Here is a 20,250-nt window from a genome sequence, read left to right on the forward strand (position 1 = left end):
CAATCAACCATCCCAGCAGTGCATTATCACAGTTGCTAGGTATCCTTGATATAATGTTAAACCTCAAATCATAGATGAGTATCCTCTGTCAATAATGTCAAATTGTTTGTGTCAAATTCTTCTCTATCTTAATTAATATTTATGTCACTAGCCACTTCCTCTGCTGACTTACATCTAATACCTTCGAGATATACTCCTATAGGTATTCATTTGATTCTAGTTAGTACAATCAGGTAGGCTTTGCAATGATGTCACTGGTTAAACTATTTTCTCCCCAAATGTTAATAACATTTCCCTGCTCAAGCTTTACTGAAATCAGACTGGTTATTGTCTTTGGTACAGTGAGAAGAGATGGGGCAAGATCTTGCATAGGAAAAGCATTGTAAAGCATTGTCCTCAGGTTTGGTTTTTGTAAGGTTTCTGTATAAGGTAAAATAAATATCATCTGTAAATCTTCTCATGAGAAGGGAACTCCTTTGGCTAACATGGGATATTCAAAATTTCCAAGATTTTTAGGCTTATACACTCAAATGTTAATATCCCAGCAGTGAGGATCATACCACTTCCCCATTTTTTTATTCCCAGTATTTTTCAGTGTTACAACTTTATAAAAGAAGATTTATCAAAACTGAGCATTCAATTTGCCTTGCAGTTCTGTTACTCTTTCAGTTAAATCATGTGCTGGATTTTTAGAAGTATATGATCTTTGGCTGAAGGAGATAAAGATTTCCTTAAATGTTCCTATAGGGGGCATTCTGACTTTCACAGCAAGTCCTGAGTTCTCAATTGGCTGTCCTAATCTAATCATTTTCTATTTAAGGTTTCTAATGCAGATACACAGCAGTTATCCCATCTCATAATCTTTATAGTTAATGTTTTTTAGGTAAAAATGAGAGATTGGATTCAATGTCCATAGTCACCATGTAACCTAACATCTCCCTTACACCTGAATCTCATCCAACCAACCACAAGTGACAGTCATAGTAATTTTGATGCCATTGCATCTCAGGAATCATTGTAAGCCCACTGACCACTGGCAATAGAGCCTTAGTTGTCAGTTGACCATGCTATTATAATGTGATTCCAGGGAGCATGAGTGAGGGATAGCTGATGTCAAAAAAGGAAAGACAATGAGATGATACAAAAATTTATTATTGACTTGGACACTGTATTATCCAGAATCCAATCAAGAGACAGAGACCACACAATTATTTGAGAAGAAAAAGTTTAATAAAGAAGTAGATTAACAGGGAAGTAGATTAGCAGGGAAGTTGGCTAGTAAGAGTTAAAAGATGAGAAGAGGATATAAGGAGTAACCACCCCTCCTAGGGTAGAGATGGAACATTCAAGAAAGAGCCCTCTTTTCTTTGCTGTAAGCTTGTGAAGTTATAAGGTGTCTATTGATGAAGCTTGCAAAAAATCTTCCCTCTGGGAGTTCCAAGGAAGGTGCCAACTCTCTGAACTCTAGGTGCCAGACAAGCTTATGACTGCTGGACACTGCTGGAACTGGGATATGGATAGAGTACCCTTTATAAGATTATAATACATTTCCATGTGAGGCTCAGGCTGGGGTAGCTCCAGGCTGCGCTTTTGGGATGAGGGTTGGGTGGCCAGCTTGCTAACTAGATAGCCCTATGTTGCCCTAATTTATATACACATACCCAGGGCTAAAGAGAAGATGTAGGAGATTCTCCTTCAGCTAGAGTGCTGCTCCATACTGTCTGGGCCTCTGGTTATGTCACTGTTCTCCCAGTGAATAGCTGGAGAACAAGCTCAGTGGCTAATCCTGGAAGAAACCGTGCACCACTGAAACCAAGCACTGAAGCAATCACACAGTGCCAAGCAATGGAAAAACAACATGTTCTGTGGGAATCCAGCCAACAAGCCACACAGAAACCAAGAAGAGAAAACCCCTTCTCCCTACAGTGTTCCTCCACTACTTTCCACTAACCAGTCTTAATAATGTGCCAGCTGACAAAAGAGAAATATTTACAGAGTCCAACACCATCATCATAGAGTAGGCAAAAGTCACTTTGGAGCTGAGAGATGGTAAATCAAGAATGAGCCAGACATCATTATGGACGACTATTGACCATTCCTGCAGACCCATCTCTGAAGCCTTATCAAATATGTCTCATGACAGTCAATCCAGGAAAATAAGGAGGGGAACATTTATCCATTGGATCACATTTACCATTGGTCAAAGTTTATCCTATGAGCTGTTAATTCCATCATACTTTCTCACATGTATGAACACCAAGTGAGTATCTGAGAATGTGTCATGACTTGGTGTCAGTCCTGGGACAAGAATAAAGAGGTGCACAGTGCAGGCCTAAGGCAAGGGATTATCATGTTCTCCCTGTGTGAAGCCAGCCAATGATTGGTGAGCCCAGTTGTTGCAACAGTGACAGGACAATGAGGTCAAAGGATTTGAAGTGGTTCACTATAAGAAGCTGATTCACTACATAAACTCAAATCCTGATGTTCTGGCCTGGAGAGCTTGTAGACTGACAGGAGATTGGTTGCCTCTGAGTGAGCTTTGAGCCATCTCTCCTGTTGAAAAGTCCCCTTGTTCTTTTCTGGTACAAGATCTACTCTCCATTTAATTCTATAAATCAGTTGGTGTCATACTTACCAACTTCTATTTCTTTACCTTTTTTAACCTCAGGTAGAGAAGGGAAATGGTTCAGAAAAGGGTTTTCATGGGCTAAATGTTTTAGAAAGGATGGAGTCAGATCCAGGACAATAGGGAAATTTCTACAAGCATATTAAGCACATAGAAGTGGTCTCAGAGAGGGCCACTGAGAGAAACTCCTTTTATTTTTTTTAAGTTGGGCTGTGGAGCTTGAGCTCATGACCCTGCGATCAAGACCTGAGCTGAGATCAAGAATTGGACACTTAACCAACTCAGCTACCCAGGCACCTCAAGAGCAACTCCTTTTATAGGGAATATAAATTCCCTATAATTCATAGCTTTTTACATTAAAATTGTCATATTAACAATAAAAAGAGGAAAAAAGAAGGGAAGAAATGGAGAAGGAGGGGCTGGGGCAGCAATTTGAATTGGAGAATGAAAAGCAGGAGGAAGATAATACATTTTATTTAATTTTTCACCTATATTTTCTTAGGTAAATTTGCCTTTTACCTAAATTTAGCCCTTCTAAGGACAGAGTTCTCAATGCCATGCATCCTGAAAAGAACAAAGCACTAATTTTTTTCTAGTTCCAGCTGCTTTTCTTCCTGGTGATCTTAAATCTTTCTGGACCTACAGATCAAAGAGTGTTCAACTCAGAATGATGCAGATATATGTCAAGGAACAATGGGAGGATGTAGACATAATTGAACCATGTAACTCCATTATGATCCTAGATAGATGCTGGATTAAGCATAAGAATTTATTTTACTTCATCTAATGTTCTGACTATAATATATATTTTGAAATGTGGAAAATCAATATGAATAGGTTAGAGCCCTCTTTTCTCCACTTTTCTGCCTGACCTACTCTGATGACTATAGCTCTTACCTCTAGCACATCCTCTTTTATATTAACCTGAAGACCAATGTGATCATTGCTGGTCTATGCAAATTGGTTCATTTATCTGTCGTTACTTTGTTTCAAGTCAAAGGTGTTTGCTAGATCTAATTTTCTGTTCTCTCTCTGAGAACCACATGTCCTCCTACAACGTGCACCAGAATTATACTTTTTATTTATTTCCAATTTTCAAAGTTGAGGCTGAATAAAAATTGATAGTTCTTCTGAAATTGAGGGCCTAAGATACCAGAATGCTTGTGATTCTGGGCTTTTCTTTCTCTTATGTGAGATTAAATGCCTTCAATGGCTGATAAATATGAAGGGACTGGATATAAGACAGTGAAGAAAGGAGTCAATGATAAATTTGAGAGCTTGTGACCTACCTAAATCCACTCACATTTAAAATAAAAGTAGACATTGTGATGACCAAACAGAAAATATCTGTTGGTACAATTCCACATAAGGTCTGTGATAGTCTTAGATTGAGTTTACTAAGGCCTACACTTAATCTTGGAGCCATAACTGGATATAGGTGACCTTACCAATGTCTGAGACAAACTGTCCTCAAAGTCTACACCTGATGTAGGAACAACATCTCAAGCATTAATTAAATCTACAACTGTGAGTCTGAGCCTGCTCTCTGCATTTCTTGGGAGAGCAGGTTATAGATAGATGTAATGAAGCTAGAGAGTCATTGTTCCTAGGGGAGTAGGTGTCTGTTAATTCTCAGGAGGATGTGCCTATGCTAGGGAAGAGTACGAGGGTATATATAAGGATATGGATTCCCAACATGGTGCTGGAGCAGAGAAGTTATAGAACCTGGAAGAATTTGAAAGCTTTTCACCCTTGCTCTGGGGTAAGGAACCCAGGAGCCTAGTAGGTGTCCTAGAGACTCAAATTGAATTTCCCTCAGTTTATTTTATGTTTCCCAATGAAAACTCTGAAATTTATAGAGTTCAACCTTATGGCTTTGAAATGGTTGTAGGTAAAATGCTTCATGGCTTCTTCAGCCTAAGAGATCAAGCTGCATTTGGGACAGCATTGAAAGCTGAAAAGATTAGAGAACATATGTGGGATGGGGTACATCTTTATATTGGCATGATGGACACAGTTGAAAAGACAATGATGCCAGTAGTAACTAATTTGTTTAGTTACTTGATTTAGGCTGGCAGATTTTCAAAAAATAACTCAGACATGGAATCTTAGAAATGACCATTTTAAGGTCACCTTTTGAACAAGAATGGATAGTGTATTATCACCTTTCTCCCTGTGAATCCCATTCCCCTGACAAGAGCCGAGTGTCACATGCACTATTGGGGTTTTTCTGGTTTAGAGCTGCTAAAAGGAGGGTTACCCAAGGTGTGAGTGATGCTGACACCAAGAACATGAGCAGGATCAAGTCCAAATACCAGAGGTAAGAACCTGAATTGGTCAGCAATCTAAAAGGTAGACATTGAATAGCCAAGAGAAATGGTAAGCCAAAAGAAATCCAAGAACAAGGAAAGAAGGACAAGAACCATGGCCATTCTGAACGGGGCCACTAGCGATTGAATGGAACCAATGTGAGTGTTTCAAACACCTACAGATGACAGCTGTCATATGTTATTCACTACAAGGAAACCCACCACATTTGAAAGACTGAGGTGAAATGGACACTCAGTACTGAAATATGTTCTCATCACTTCTCCATATGACACACCCTACACACCACAAACCTTACAGTCCCTATCTTGAGTCAAGTGGAGGCAAAGGTCCTTTAAAATTTTAGTAGCAGAGAAAAAGACTAGTAAGTGTCCTCCCCTTCTTCAGTGCTATTTCCACCCCTCACCTTGTAATTTCTTCCATCTGGATACAATTCATTCTTTCTCTACCCTTGCCAGGAAATGCTCATAAACCCTCCATGAAAGGACAAATACTTGTGGCCTGGCCATTCCCTTCTCACCGCTTCTTGTGGTCTTCTAGCTGGAAGCTCACCACTTAGGGGATGATAGCTGGTGTCCGAGGAGTCCTTCCTCTGCTCCCTGCGGTGCTGTGCTCACTCAGACTGCTTCAGGCTACAGTAATGTGCTGGCATATAGTGTTTCAACCTGGAGATCTCTTGGTGATTTATGGTTCTGGAAGTGGTGTTGTATAAGACAATTAGGAGGGGGTAGAATTAAAAGAATATAAGAAAGTACTGAGCATCACCCTCCATTTCCAAAGTTCTGATGGGAAAATTTAAAACATTTTTTTATATTTGCTTCATGTGTTATTGGCTTCTTAAAAATGAAAAATAAAACATTACTCTTAAATTTGAAGTTCCCTTTGACACATACTCCATTTCCACCATACTCATTCTACTGTGATTTTTTTTGTGTGTACACACATGTGCACACACATGTGTGCTTGTATGCATAATTTTCTAGTACCAGGGTCAACAAACTTTTTCTGTAAATGGCCAGGAAGTAAATATTTTAGACTTTTCAGGCCACGTATTTGTCTCTGTCCTATGTGTTTTTTCTTCTTTTTTTCCTTTTGATACAACACTTTAAAATATTTTTTAAATTCTCACAGGTTGAATTTGGCTCTGCAAATTAGTTTCCCAAACTCTGTGGTAGGTCAATTTTATATTTTCACACACATGTATCATGAACAATAATATGTTAGGCCTCCTTTAACTCCTGCTACTATAGCATCTGTGATTTGTATGAATATATGAGCAGTGACCACATCCAAGATGTTATAGATTTTCCAGATTGCAATATATTCCAACTTAGTTTACTTGATGCATAAATCTTAAAAAGTGGTGTTTTTTTAAAAAGGTTATCAAACACCTTGTTGCTTCCAAGCTATAAGGAACAAAGGTAGACTTGAAGGTCTCAAATGAATATTATGAAGAAACTATTTAAATCGACTCTGTATTTTTCTTTATATAGAAAAAGTTACATTATTGCTTGATACCTAAGGATGAGCTATACTTAATTTAACTGACAACTGAACTTAATTGTGTTCAGTACACACAACTAAGAGAATTTGTTGTTGATGTTATTTATCTACCAGGAGCATATAAATGAAAGACCTATTTGTGATGTTTTCTCTTAATACCTCGGAAGTTGAAATCTCCACCTTCCTGTTGGTTGGGATCCCAGGGTTTGAGAGTGTACACATTTGGATCTCCATCCCCATCTGCTTTATGTACCTCCTGGCCATCCTGGGCAACTGCACCCCCCTGTTTGTCATCAGGACAGAGTCTTCCCTGCATGAGCCTATGTACTATTTCCTCTCCATGCTGGCCCTATCTGACCTGGGCTTGTCTTTCTCTTCTCTTCCCTCTATGCTGAGGATCTTCTTGTTCAATGCCATGGAGATTTCTGCTGATGCATGTATTGCCCAGGAATTTTTCATCCATGGATTCACAGGCATGGAATCCTCAATGCTCTTGATCATATCCTTTGATTGCTTTCCAGCCATTTGCAACCCTCTGAGGTATAATTCCATTCTTACCAGCTCCAGAATTTTGCATCGTGGACTGATATTTGATATTAAAAGCATTCTACTAGTTCTTCCTCTTCCTTTCACTTTAAATAGACTCAGATACTGTAATAAACACCTGCTCTCACACTCCTACTGTCTCCACCAGGATGTCATGAAACTGGCCTGCTCTGACAATAGGGTTAACTTTTACTATGGTCTGTTTGTCGCACTCTGCATGATGTCAGACAGTGTTTTCATTGCTGTTTCCTATGTGTTCAACCTGAAGACTGTATTGGGTATTGCATCCCATGGGGAGCAACTTAAAGCTCTTAATACCTGTGTGTCCCACATCTGTGCTGTGCTCATCTTCTTTGTGCCCATCATCACCTTGGCTACCATACATCACTTTGCCAAGCATAAATCCCCTTTGGCTATGATTCTGATAGCTGATGCATTCTTGTTGGTACCATCTTTGATGAATCCCATTGTGTATTGTGTAAAAAGTTGGCAGATTAGAGTAAAAGTCCTGGAAAAACTGAGTCTAAAGTCTAAATGATGGGGCAGAGGTAGAAGTTCCATTTTCTCTACAATAAATTGTCTTAGGAGCAGGGCAATATTTCTTCCAAAGAGGAGATATTTCCTTTTACTTCATAGCCCTTAAATGATATTAATTAATTAGTTAATCAATCAATTAATCAATCCCTAAAGGGGACCTGATATACCACAGCAAATCTGCTTTTAGGGAAGAGGAGGCCTGCATTTCATAGAGTATGTAGGAATGCTTTTGTTATTGCTTGGGGGATTGATGGCATCTATCCTCAGGTATGAATTATGAGCAAGAATCCAGAGGAGCTTCTAAGGAGGAAGTATGATCAGTGGCCCTAAACTGTGGTGGGTGGAACTCTGGAAGGTTTTGGAGCAACTTAGCATCTTCATATTTGCTTCCCTTATTTAATTCCTTTTTTGTGATTTACATTAAGCCCTTTATAATGTGTCTAAGTTGGCTTAAGTATGTTTTTTTCCTTGCTACTTAAAGTGTGGTCGAATGTTCAGTGGCAGCAGTTTCACCTGGAAAGTAACTAGCTGCAAGCCTATTAAGTCAGAATCTGCATTTTAGCAAGATCTTAGATGATTTGTATGAACATTAATGTTTGAGTTGAAAAAAAAACCTTTTTGGGGCAATGTGAAAAGGGAACCTAGAGAGTATGTCTTCTGCTGAAGCCAAATTGGGGAAATTGTAGGAGGAAATTATAGGTGGTCATTGGCATTTGGCAACATTTGTAGTAAAAGCAAGGGGCTGAGTCCTTGGAGCACAGTGGACGGAGACCCAGAGACATCTCCAACATCATACATATGTCTTTCTTATGGACTACATTGTGAATTTCTACAACGAAAGAGTTGTGAGTTATTCAACTTTAGAAGTCTCCTCACAATAAAATTCCTTGTTTATAGTATGCACTTGGTAGATGTATATCAATTTGAACTGAAGAATAGTTCAAAGTTTTGCTGGGGTGGGAATTCAGGGGTGAATCAGGGAAGTCGTAACCTAGACTCAACTCACCTCTGCACTTTCTGCACCTCTTACCAGGGAGTTAACATTGTCAAGAGATATAAGGGTCCTTTGTGAGAGACAGAATTTAGGGCAGCCCATAATGCCTTTAGGTAAAATAATAGCTGTCAAGCCACAACACAGAATCTGCACCACTGTGGCCAAACAGACCTTGAAACAAGTTTCTTATCCAAGCCTCCCTGTATCCACCTATCATCTCCTGGCCCTGTAAATGGAGCCAGATTAGAGCCCTTTAAAGACATCCTATTAAGAAAGTGTCAACAAAGAAGCTTTAGGAGCTACAAGGACGATGCCACCTTGATTTAGGGGATCAGAGTCCAGGGTTACTGTTAATCAATGAGAAATAACATAACTCCAGACAGGGGATTTAGAAGCCAACCCATAGAAGAAAGGGTAAAAAGACCCTATCAGGGATAACATGTCCTCTAAACCATTTAGTGTGATAACTTAGTCCTGCAAGGGAGGTGGCAAGATGACTAAAAAAGCTCAAGACTGAGGTCAAGACTCAGTCCTCTGGTTTCAGCTCTGCCATTTCCTGGCTATGTGACCTTGAGAAAATTACTTTCTATGTGTTGTGTATTACATTTCATATTTACTTTTAAATTAAAGAAGATAATTCCTTCTTTCTTCATTGTCTGAATTAATATGTTAATCTTTTTAAGAGCCATACAATCCAAATATGGTCTTCAGACGGATTTGTTTAGACAAGATGGTGTTTAGATGAGTTCATATAAAAAAATAGAGATTTATGAGTTATCTTAAAAGTAGGAAGATATGGCAACACTAGGCCTACATTCCCACATGGAAAAACTCAGTAGGAACACACTGAGAAGTGTTGGCCCTTATACAGTCCCCACTACTCACAGTCTGAGTATGTGTTTGCTCCACTTACTGCTATTATGACCTTGTTCTTCTAGGTATTTGAACTTAAGATCCCTGTTACAAATTCTTTTTTTTATGTTTATTTATTTTTGAGAGAGAGGGAAAGAGAGAGAGAGAACGCACATAAGAGAGTGTGAGAAGGGGAGGGGCAGAGAGAAAGGGACACAGAGAACTCAAAGCATGATCAACACTGTCAGCGCAGGACTTGAACCCATGAACCCTGAGATCATGACCTGAGCTAAAATCAAGAGACATATGCTCAACTGACTGAGCCACCCAGGCACACTCCCATTAATGAATTATTAATTGCTTTCTCATCCTCATCCCCACCTCTCTCTCTCTCTCTCTCTCTCTCTCTCTCTCTCTCTCTCTCTCTTTCTCTCTCTCTCTCTCACAGGTTACAGGTCTGGAGTCTTTGTTTAAGCTTTGTTTAGCAGTGGGACCAACCCAGAAATCTGGATTTTGCAAAGCTTTTCCTGGTTTTCAGTTTCAATCAGCTCCTCTGTATCACTGTTACATTTTATTTACAATTGTAAACATTCCTGCTAATACCTCTTATGCCCCTGTGTGCTGTTAGAGGAGAAAGATTTTCCTTCAAATCTGTCAGGTGATTTGCAGAGACAACAGTGCCCCTGACTGGCCAAGAGTGGTAATACCAAGCACTTGGCACTTGAAAACTGACAGAATTGAGTGGATGTGGTCCCTGACCAGGAGAGAGCAGTGGAGCCCCTGCCGTGAAAGAGTTCTGTGTTCCCTGAACTACTAAACACAGAGGTTTAGTTCATCTTCCCTGACTTACACAGGTCCATGCAAAAGTGCTTTCAGCAAATCCCAAGTTGCAGTTTTCCTTCTCTAAAATGAGGTTGTATCAGCCGAAAGAATCTTCCACCTGTAAAGTTCTTTATTCACATTGAATATACATACAAGGTGTAACTACAGTTATTTTTGACTTCATTAATTCCAAGTAACTATGATTTATTGAATATCTCTTATGTTCAGACACTATGATAAAGGGACGTGATTTCATGCAATCCTTATTATACGTATTTTGTAAACATAAGAACAGCTGTTGCCAAATGACACAGGAAGTAGTGAAGTGAGAATTCAAAACCAGGCTTGTGGGACTTCAAACTGTTTACATCATTCTGCTGTCAGTAAATAAATGAGACTCTGGGGGTGGGTGCAGCAGGGAGGAGGAAATGGTAAACTTTGGGAAAAGCAGGGTTTCTCAGAGACCCCATTACTGTTGCCTCAAGACCAAGCTGTTTCTCTGTTCAACAATTTAAAAAAAAAGTATTTTATAGCAGGGGCTTTTTATTAAGCAAATCTGAAAATAAATGCTGCCTTTGCAACTAATTTTATATACTTTAAACATTCTGAAATCCTCAGTCGCAGTATTCTCATTTGTGAAATGGAAATACTAATTTAGTAAGAGGATATATAATATACCTTGCAGAGAAACTTGGTATCAGATGAGGATATAACTGTTCTGCCTTGCTGGAATGTATCCTGATAGATTAGTATGGGTTCTTGTTTTGGCACTAAGTGGATCCAATTTGCTACTTTCATTTAGAATGCATTTTTCTATAATCACAATAGAAAAAAGATGTTTCTATATCAGAAAATTGAACAACACATTAAAGCAGACAATTATAGTTATATTAGTGGATGCTGAAAAAGCACTTAATAGGGTTTATTGAGTAAGCTTATTAAAAATTAATACAATTGGAATACACATAAGTTATTTGAATATTTACAAATTACCCAAAGATCTTGCAGCCAACCATTGTTCTAATAAGTGAACCACTAATGCCACTTCTGTTAAAATCAATAACAAGATTTGAGCGTTCACTTTCACTGTTATTCTTTCATAACAGGCTGGAGATTCCAATGAGTTAAATAAAGTAAAATGAAATAAGTTGTATGAATAGTAGGAAAAACCTACCAGTCACCTATTTTTACTTATATATGATAAATATAAGTAAAATCCAAAAATAAAAAGCTATATAATTCATATGATAATTTGGTAAAATATGTATTAATGCAAGGTAAAAAATGATTTTCCCCAATCTAGCATTATGGATGTGGAAATAGAATAGAGAATTATTTTATTTATAAGAGCAACAAAATCATATAATTAAAAACTATAGAAATAAATTTAATTAAACAAATAATTTTATTGAAAAATTTAAAAAGGTATTAATAAGTGAAACATCTATCATATATTTTTGGGTGTGAAAGTTTATCATCATAAATGTTAGCTTACACTTAATCTATAAAAATAATGTAATTCTTGTTAGGATTCCAAAGCTCTTGTTTGTTTCATGAGAGGGGGATCACTTTATACCACATATTAACAAGTCAGACTATGAGCCTACACTAACAGATCAGTGATATGTGATTATATCCATGACACATATATCAAAATCCATAAAAAGATCCGTAAAGCAATGTACAAACACACACACACACACACACACACACACACACACACACACACACACGTAGAGTGCCATGGAAGGTTTCTGTGTTCTCATTTCTCTGCTGTGTAACTGTTTAACTCCTCCAGTTTCCTCAGGCACTAGGGTACAGATGTGGTGGGGAAATTAACAAAAACAAAACAACAACAGACACACCCTTGGGTGGTTGTGACATGACCTAGATCCTGGACGTTCTATGCCACGATCTGTAGTGTAACAGTGGGTAGACCACTGTCACTCTCTGGAGCTTGTAAGTTTACCTTAATAGACACATTCACACTTGCAAGGACAGGCAGATACATCCATGTATATGTGCTTATGTGTGCCTGAGTGACCATTTCATGCATTTTGAACTGAGTTCTTCATCATGGAAAAACTACTTTTGTATCAGGTAGTTTTAAGCCACCAACTGTGGAGGGGCATCCTCTTCATTGAGCACAACCCACCTTCCTGGGCTGTAGTCTCTTGACTATTCTCTCTCTAATCTCCTTCATCTTGACACTGTAGAGAATAGGATTTATCAATGGAGGAAACAGGAAGTGGACATAGGAGAGAAGAGTATGGGCAGGCTGAGGTATTGGCACTCTAAGATGGTCAATGAGGGCAAGAAGGATCATGGGCATGTAGAAGAGGAGCACAGCAGAGAGGTGGGCAGCACAGGTTTGGCCAGCCTTCCAGCGATCCTCACTGGATCCCAAACCTTGCAAGACTCTGCCAATTAAGCCATAGGAGAAAAAAATAAGCAGAGGGTCTAATCCCATAACTGACAGAACCACAAAGAGGCTATAGATTGCACCCCAAGCTCCAGGGCAGGCCAAATGGGCTATATCTGGGTGCAAGCAGTAAGAATGGGTCAGGACCTGTGGGAGGCAGTAGGGCATGTGGGCCAGGAGGAATGGCAGGGGCAGATGGAGACCCAGGCATCGGAAAGCAATAGCCAGGCAAATCTTGCTAATGACATCATTGGTGAGGAGCGTTGGGTAGTGGAGAGGGCGGCAGATGGCTAGTGCTCGATCTAAGGCCATGGCGAGCAACACAGAGGACTCCATGACAGAAAAGATGTGGACAAAGAACATCTGTAGGAGGCAAGCCGAAGCAGGGACAGCATGAACGCCAGCAAAGGCAAGACCCAGCAGGGTGGGCATCAGGGCTGTGGCCAAGCCAACATCAGACACGCTAAGCAAGAAGAGGAAGAAGTACATTGGACGGTGCAGGGTGGAATCCAAGGCAATGATCCAGAGAATAGTACCATTGCCCAGGGCAGAGAGAAGGTACATTGTGATGAGTGGTATTGTCCACCAGGAGGGTGCAGCTGACAGACCCGGCATGCCCACCAACAAGAAGGTGGGGGCCATTGAAGTGTTATTGGGGGCTGCCTGATTGGGGAATGTTGACATAGTTCAGGATCCCACTTTGAAGTCTGGAACCTGAAAACTGATTAGAAAGATTTACTTAATCTTTTGACACATTTGCATAATGCTATCTAAAGCAGCCTGCCTCCTTCCCCAGCCCCCAGCACACACTGGCTTTCACATTCCCTCCCAGAACACACAGACATTCTAATATCTATGCCAAAGTCATCCCATGTCTTGGCAATTTTTCTAAAGCTGTCCTCAAATCTGTTTCTCTCCCTAAATTGTTTTTCCACTTTCCTTTAACCCTGCTTTTCTTACAGCTTTTTCCTAACTCATAGCCCTCCCTTAATGGCAAACATCTGTGAGAGGGTCTATACTCTTATAAACACTTTTTCTGCTCCCCTCAACTCCAGGCATTCTGACTTCAGTTCCCTTTAAGTGCTCTTAATAAAGTCACCCTTTACACCTTTAGTATTAAATCAAGGGGCACTCATATTTCCTAAACTGATGTATTTCTCAATGAACTTTGCTGCAAATCCAGTTTCTCCTGTTCTTTCTAAGTTTACCTTTTGAAGTTAATTACTTAGTTCACCTTGCTGTGTCCCATTCAGGGTATATACTGACATTAAAATTTTTTTTAATGTTTATTTATTATTGAGAGACAGAGAGAGATAGAGCATGAGCATGGGAGGGGCAGAGAGTGGGGGACACACTGAATTTGAAGCAGGCTCCAGGCTCTGAGCTGTCAGCACAGAGCCCAACGTGGGGCTCAAACTCACCAACTGTGAGATCATGACCTGAGCCGAAGTAGGATGCTTAACCAACTGAGCCACCCAGGCACCCCTATATTGACATTTTTGACAGATCTTAATTTGGACCTCTTCTTTTTCTTCAGTGGTAGTATCTAGTCTTATGACTTTTAACTCTGTGGACTAATGAATTACAAATATATCTTCTAGCTCATTCTATATTCATCTTATCCTGGAAATCTCTACTCTTATGTCCCATTTATTTTAAATTCAAATAATCCCAAAAAGATCTTCACAAATGCATCTTAAAAGTTCTTCCAGCTTCCTCAGTTAGGAGACAGTGGTGGGAAAATCACAATGACAAAAGGGGAAAAAAAAGAAGGAAGAAAGAAAGAAAAAAAGGGAACATACATTGGTTCCCTACATCAGTTTGTGGCAAGACCACACACCAATTTCCTGCAATAAAAGCCTTACAATTAGCCTTACTTCACATATAATATCCAAATATTATTCATAATTTCAACAAGAAACACTGAGCACACACTGTAGTCCTATCTCTTTCCCTCAGTCAAATGCCCAGAAAAGTTAGAACTGAAATTCCAGACAAAAGTACCATGAAATTGTGATCTGGGGAAAAGAAAAAATAAAGACATGTTGAGTTATGTTCTTAGGGGAATAATATGGATGTAAATTAACTCCAAACACATTTAAAAATTCTAAATGTATATATCTTAAAATATGAAATTAAACATTTTAAAATTAAATGTAAAACTTTCAAAGTATAAGGGAAAATAAATGAAACAAAGATCTTAATCTAACAGAAAACATTTAAAGAGGAACGAATAGGAACAGATATTTATTTGTAGTGTGATTGAGTGAGGAGGTTGAAAAATCCTCTCTCACAAAAAGCAAGTGTAAAACTGGTAAAATGGTCAATAACACCACTTTAATACCATTCATTCCTGAATGAAGCCCATTCATCAAAGCTACAGAACTTTGGGAAATAACTCCTATGGTAAAGACATTCTGGCCTAGGGCTGCCCTCGTTATCCCCACTGTCTCCAGTTCTGTCAGAGGCAGGAGACAGGGAAAGCTGAGGGCTTCGTTCCAGTTGCCTGAGCTAGCTTCCTTGATTTGGAGCTTGTCGGTTAGTGTGGTCATCTTGGTGGCCAGCAAGTAGGGATGGCCCAAGGCTCTACTAAGTTGGTATTCCTATATCAGAAAAGAAGTTCTCAAATCAATAACATGAGATTCTACCTTAAGTATTTGTAAAACAAAGAACAATCAAAACTCAAAGTAAGTACAGGTAAAGTAATTCAAGTAAAGAGCAGCAAAATGGAAAATTGAAAACAACAGAGAAAATCAGTAAAACCAAAATTTGTTCTTTGAAAAGATGGACAAAATTGAAAACTGTTAATAAGCATGGATAAAGAAATTGTGGTTTATATACACAATGGAGGACTACATGGCAATGAGAAAGAATGAAATATGGCCCTTTGTGGCAACATGGATGGAAATGGAGAGTGTGATGCTAAGTGAAATAAGCCATACAGAGAAAGACAGATACCATATGTGTTCACTCTTATGTAGATCCTGAGAAACTTAACAGAAACCCATGGGGGAGGGGAAGGAAAAAAAAAGAGGTTAGAGTGGGAGAGAGCCAAAGCATAAGAGACTCTTAAAAACTGAGAACAAACTGAGGGTTGATGGGGGGTGGGAGGGAGGGGAGGGTGGGTGATGGGTATTGAGGAGGGCACCTTTTGGGATGAGCACTGGGTGTTGTATGGAAGCCAATTTGACAATAAACTTCATATATTGAAAAAAAAACCTCTTAATAAGCCTTACAAAAAAATAAAAGACATAAATTATCAAGATCAGGAATATAATAAGGAACATGATTACTGACCTTACAGAAACCCAAATGATAATAAGGGTATATTATAAACAACTATATGCCAGCAAATAGGTTAAATTAAAAAAAAAAATCCAAGGAAGACATAAATTGCCAAACTGACTCAAGGAAAAATAGGAAATCTGAACAGACCTATAACAACATAAAGAAATTCAAATACTAATTTAAAATTTTTCTACAAAGAAATCCCAGGTTCAGATGGCTTCCTTGGTAAATCACAGGAAAATTCAGCATAAGAACAAATACTAAATGTTTCTCAAACTTTTTTTTAACAGGGGATAGTTTTATAAAATCCAACTCATTGTAGTCCCCATGGTGAGATTAGTGATTTTATAAAGAAATGAAGGACCAGAGTTCTCTTTGCCTGATGAGGATAGAATAAGAAATTGTCCTTCTGAGGGACAAGAAAGAGTTCTGACCAGGAAAAAATGAGCTGGAACCTAAAATTTGGACACCTTAAATTTCAGGTTGTGAGGAACCAATATATGTTGTCAAAAGTGGAAAAAAGAAAAAAAAAAAAAAAAAACTCATGCTAGGAGTATGGTGTGACCTTAATTCCAAAGCCAGACAAAGATACCACAGGAAAAACAAAAACAAAAACAAACCAAACTATAGACAAATATCTCTGAAGACATACAAATTATTAACATAATAGCAAATCAAACTCAACAACATATAAAAAGAATTATATACTTTGATTAAGTGAGATTTATCCCATAAGGGCAAGGTTGGTTTTACATTTTAAAATCAGTTACTATAATATGCCATATTAATAAAATAAAGACCAAAACTTCATAGTCATCTGAATAGACACAGAAAAGGAATCCATCAAAAACCTCATTCATGGTAAAAACTTCACAGAATAGAAATAGAAAGGAACTTCCTCAATCTGATAAAGGGCATCTGTGAATAAACTTATAGCTAACATCATACTTGACTAAGATTTAGAATGAGGCAAAGTTATCTGCTTTGGTCACTTCTGTTCAACATTGCACTGAAGATTCTAGGTAATACATTAAAGAAAACAAATTAAAGTGTCCAGTTTGGTAAGGAAGTTATAAAATGATCTTTATTTAGAGATGACATGAATCTATACATAGAAAATTCTAAGGAATCCATCGAAAAAAACCTAAAACTAATCAATGAATTTTACAAGGTCATTGCATGCAAATTCAAGATACAAATATCAATTGTATGTTGATAAATAGCAATGAGCAATCTGAGAATAAAATTGAGAAAATAATTTTATTCACAATGCATCAAAAATTTTACTAGGATTAAATTTAACAAAAACATACTATCATACACTGAAAACTTTGAAACAATGCTGAAAGAAATTAAAGAAGCTCCAATATAGTTAAAATATTTATAAATATGGAAAGTTTAGGTATCTCTCAATTACCCCCAAATTACCTGAACCTTCAACAGTATTCCTGATAAAGGGCCAGAGGCCTTTTTGTATAAACTGATAAGCTTATCCTAAAATTTTTTTGGAAATGCTATGGGACTAGAAGAGCCAAAATGATTTTGAAAGAGAAAAAACAAAGTTGGGAAAGTTACACTACCCAACTTCAAAACTTACTAGTCAAGACAGGGCATGAAAACAGATGTACAGACCTATGGAATAGACTAGAGAGCCTGGAAATGAACTCAAGCGTATATGGTCAACTGATCTTCAACAAGGATGCCAGGAATGTGCAATGAAAAAAGGAAAGTCTCCTTAACAAATGGTATTGGGAAAACTGATATCCATATGCAATAAAATTAAATTGTATGCATATCTTGTACCATACATAAAAATCAATTAAAAATGGATTAAAGATATTTATTCATTCATTCATTCATTCATTTAATATAATTTATTGTTAAGTTGGCTAACATACAGTGTGTAAAGTGTGCTCTTGGTTTTGGGGGTAAATTCCTGTGATTCATAGTTTACATACAGCACCCAGTGCTCATCCCAACAAGTGCCCTCCTCAATGCCCATCACCCAGACCTGGAAACATAAGAAAACGTAAGGGCAAAGCTTTATGACATTGGAATTGACAGTAAGTTCTTATATATGACCATAAAAGCACAAATAACAAAAACAAAATTAGACAAATAGGCTACATCAACCTTAAAACTTCTGCACAGGAAAGAAATAGCCAACAAAGTGAGAAGCCAACCTACAGAATAGGAGAAAATATTTACAAATTGTATTTGACAAGTGTTTAATATTCCAAAATATATGAGAAACTCCTACAAGTCAATAACAAAAAACAACTCAATTTTAAACAGGCAAAAGAACTAAATAGACATTTTTCTAAAGAATATATACAAATGGCTGATAGGTATATGGTAAAATGCTCAAAATCACTAATCATCAGGGAAATGCAAATCAAAACCATAATTAGATACCACCTCACACCTGTTAGGATGGATATTAGCCAAAAAAAAAAAAAAAAAAAAAGATAATAAGAGTTGGTGAGGATGCAGCCACTATGGAAAACAGTATGGTGCTTCCTCAGAAAATTAAAAAGAGAATTATCAGGGGCACCTGGGTGGCTCAGCAGTTAAGTGTCCGACTTTGGCTCAGGTCATGATCTCACAGTTCATGAGTTCGAGCCTCGCGTTGGCCTCTGTGCTGACAGCTCAGAGCCTGGACCTTGCTTCAGATTCTGTGTCTCCCTCTCTCTCTGCTCTTCCCCCACACATGCTCTGTCTCTCAAAAATAAGGGAACATTAAAAAAAAGAGAGAGAATTATCATATGATCCAGCCATGCTGCTTTTGAGTGTATATTCAAAAGAATTGAAATTAGGATGTTGAAGGATATCTGCACTCCTGTGTTCACTGCAGCATTATCCACAATAGCTAAGATATGAAAGCAACCTAAAGGTCCATCAGTGGATGAATGGATAAAGAAATTATGGTATATACATACCATGGAATATTATTCAGCCTTAAAAATGAAGGAAATCCTGCCATATGCTGCAACATGGATGGATCTGGAGGATAATATGCAAAGTAAAATAAACCTTGTTGTTATAGAAGGACAAATACTGCATGATTCCATTTGTATGAGGTGTATAATAGTCAAACTTATAGAAACAGAGAAGAGAATGGCGGCTTCCAGGATCTGGGGTGGGGGGAGACAAGGAATTACTGTTCAATGAGTATAAAGTTTCAGTTATGTAAGATGAATAAGTTTTAGAGATCTTCTGTACAACATTGTGCCTATAGTTAACAACTTAACATTTTGTTGAGAGGCCAGATTTCATGTTAAGTGTTCTTACAACAACAACAACAACAACAAATCATCACAACAACAACAACAACATCTCATAACAATAGTACCCTATAGGGGTTGAAAGATAAAAGAAAGAATGGGACAGAGTGTCCCAGAATGGGACAGTATTTGCAACTTGTATTACTGAAAGAAGTTTAAATTTGGAATAAAGAAACAAATAAATAAGAAAGAGATGGGTGATCTAATGTAAAATCTAGCAAAATATGAGGTGTGATTTTATAAGACTATAGAAATGCTAAACAAATGTATAATAAAAGCAATCTCATTGGTTACTAAGATAAGACATATTTTATAAATGATAAAACAGGGATGCCTGGGTGGTTCAGTCAGTTAAGCGTCTGACTCTTGGTTTTATCTCAGGTCATGATGAGGTTTGTGAGTACGAGCCTCACGTTGGGCTCCACACTGTTAGCTGTTAGTGTGGAACCTCCCTGTCTCTCTGCCCCTCTCCTGCTCTCTCTCTCTCAATACATAAATAAACTTTAAAAAAACATTTTTTACCTGTCATGTGGGATAAAATCATAAAATTTGATAAAATTATATGCTGGAAAAATATTAAAAGACTACTTTTAAGTTTATTTATTTTTAAGGGAGATGGAGGAACAATCAGGGGAGGGGCAGAGAGAGAGAGAGAAGGAGACAAAGAATCTGAAGCAGGATGGGGAGCCTGAACCCTAGAACCCCAAGATTATGAACTGAGCCAAAGTCAGGCACTCAACCAACTGGGCCACCCAGGGGCTCCTTAAATGACTTAAGCCTTAATCAAGGCTGTCAACACTGTAAAATGTTGTAGCTCTTTTCATTAAGATAAGAAATTTAGGGGAGGCTTGGTGGCTCAATCAGTTAAGCGTCAGACTCTTGATTTTGGCTCAGGTCATGATCTCACAGATTTGTGAGTTCAAGCCCCACATCGGGCTCTGCACTGACAGTGTGGAGCCTACTTGGGATTCTCTCTCTCCCTCTCTCTCTGCCCTTCCCCTGCTCATGCTCTCTCTCTCAAAATAAACTAACTTAAAAAAAGTAAGAC

At 38.2% G+C, this 20,250-nt stretch overlaps 3 protein-coding genes across 3 annotated transcripts in view; 2 read left to right on the forward strand and 1 right to left on the reverse strand.

Annotated features, from left to right (window-relative positions):
* Window positions 1–20,250, forward strand: part of LOC101081161 (olfactory receptor 51H1-like) — a 309,613-nt gene that overhangs the window by 232,275 nt on the left and 57,088 nt on the right. The window lies entirely within an intron of this gene.
* Window positions 4,165–7,541, forward strand: LOC101091143 (olfactory receptor 51A7-like). Its single transcript, XM_003992795.2, has one exon. The coding sequence runs from the start codon at window positions 6,582–6,584 to the stop codon at window positions 7,539–7,541; it is 960 nt and encodes a 319-aa protein (XP_003992844.2). The 5' UTR covers window positions 4,165–6,581.
* On the reverse strand, window positions 12,346–13,314 carry LOC101091397 (olfactory receptor 51S1). The gene has a single exon (XM_003992796.3). It carries the CDS (start codon window positions 13,312–13,314, stop codon window positions 12,346–12,348), a length of 969 nt encoding a protein of 322 aa, XP_003992845.1.

This window comes from Felis catus, chromosome D1 (genome assembly GCF_018350175.1).
Source record: "Felis catus isolate Fca126 chromosome D1, F.catus_Fca126_mat1.0, whole genome shotgun sequence".
NCBI lineage: Eukaryota > Metazoa > Chordata > Mammalia > Carnivora > Felidae > Felis > Felis catus.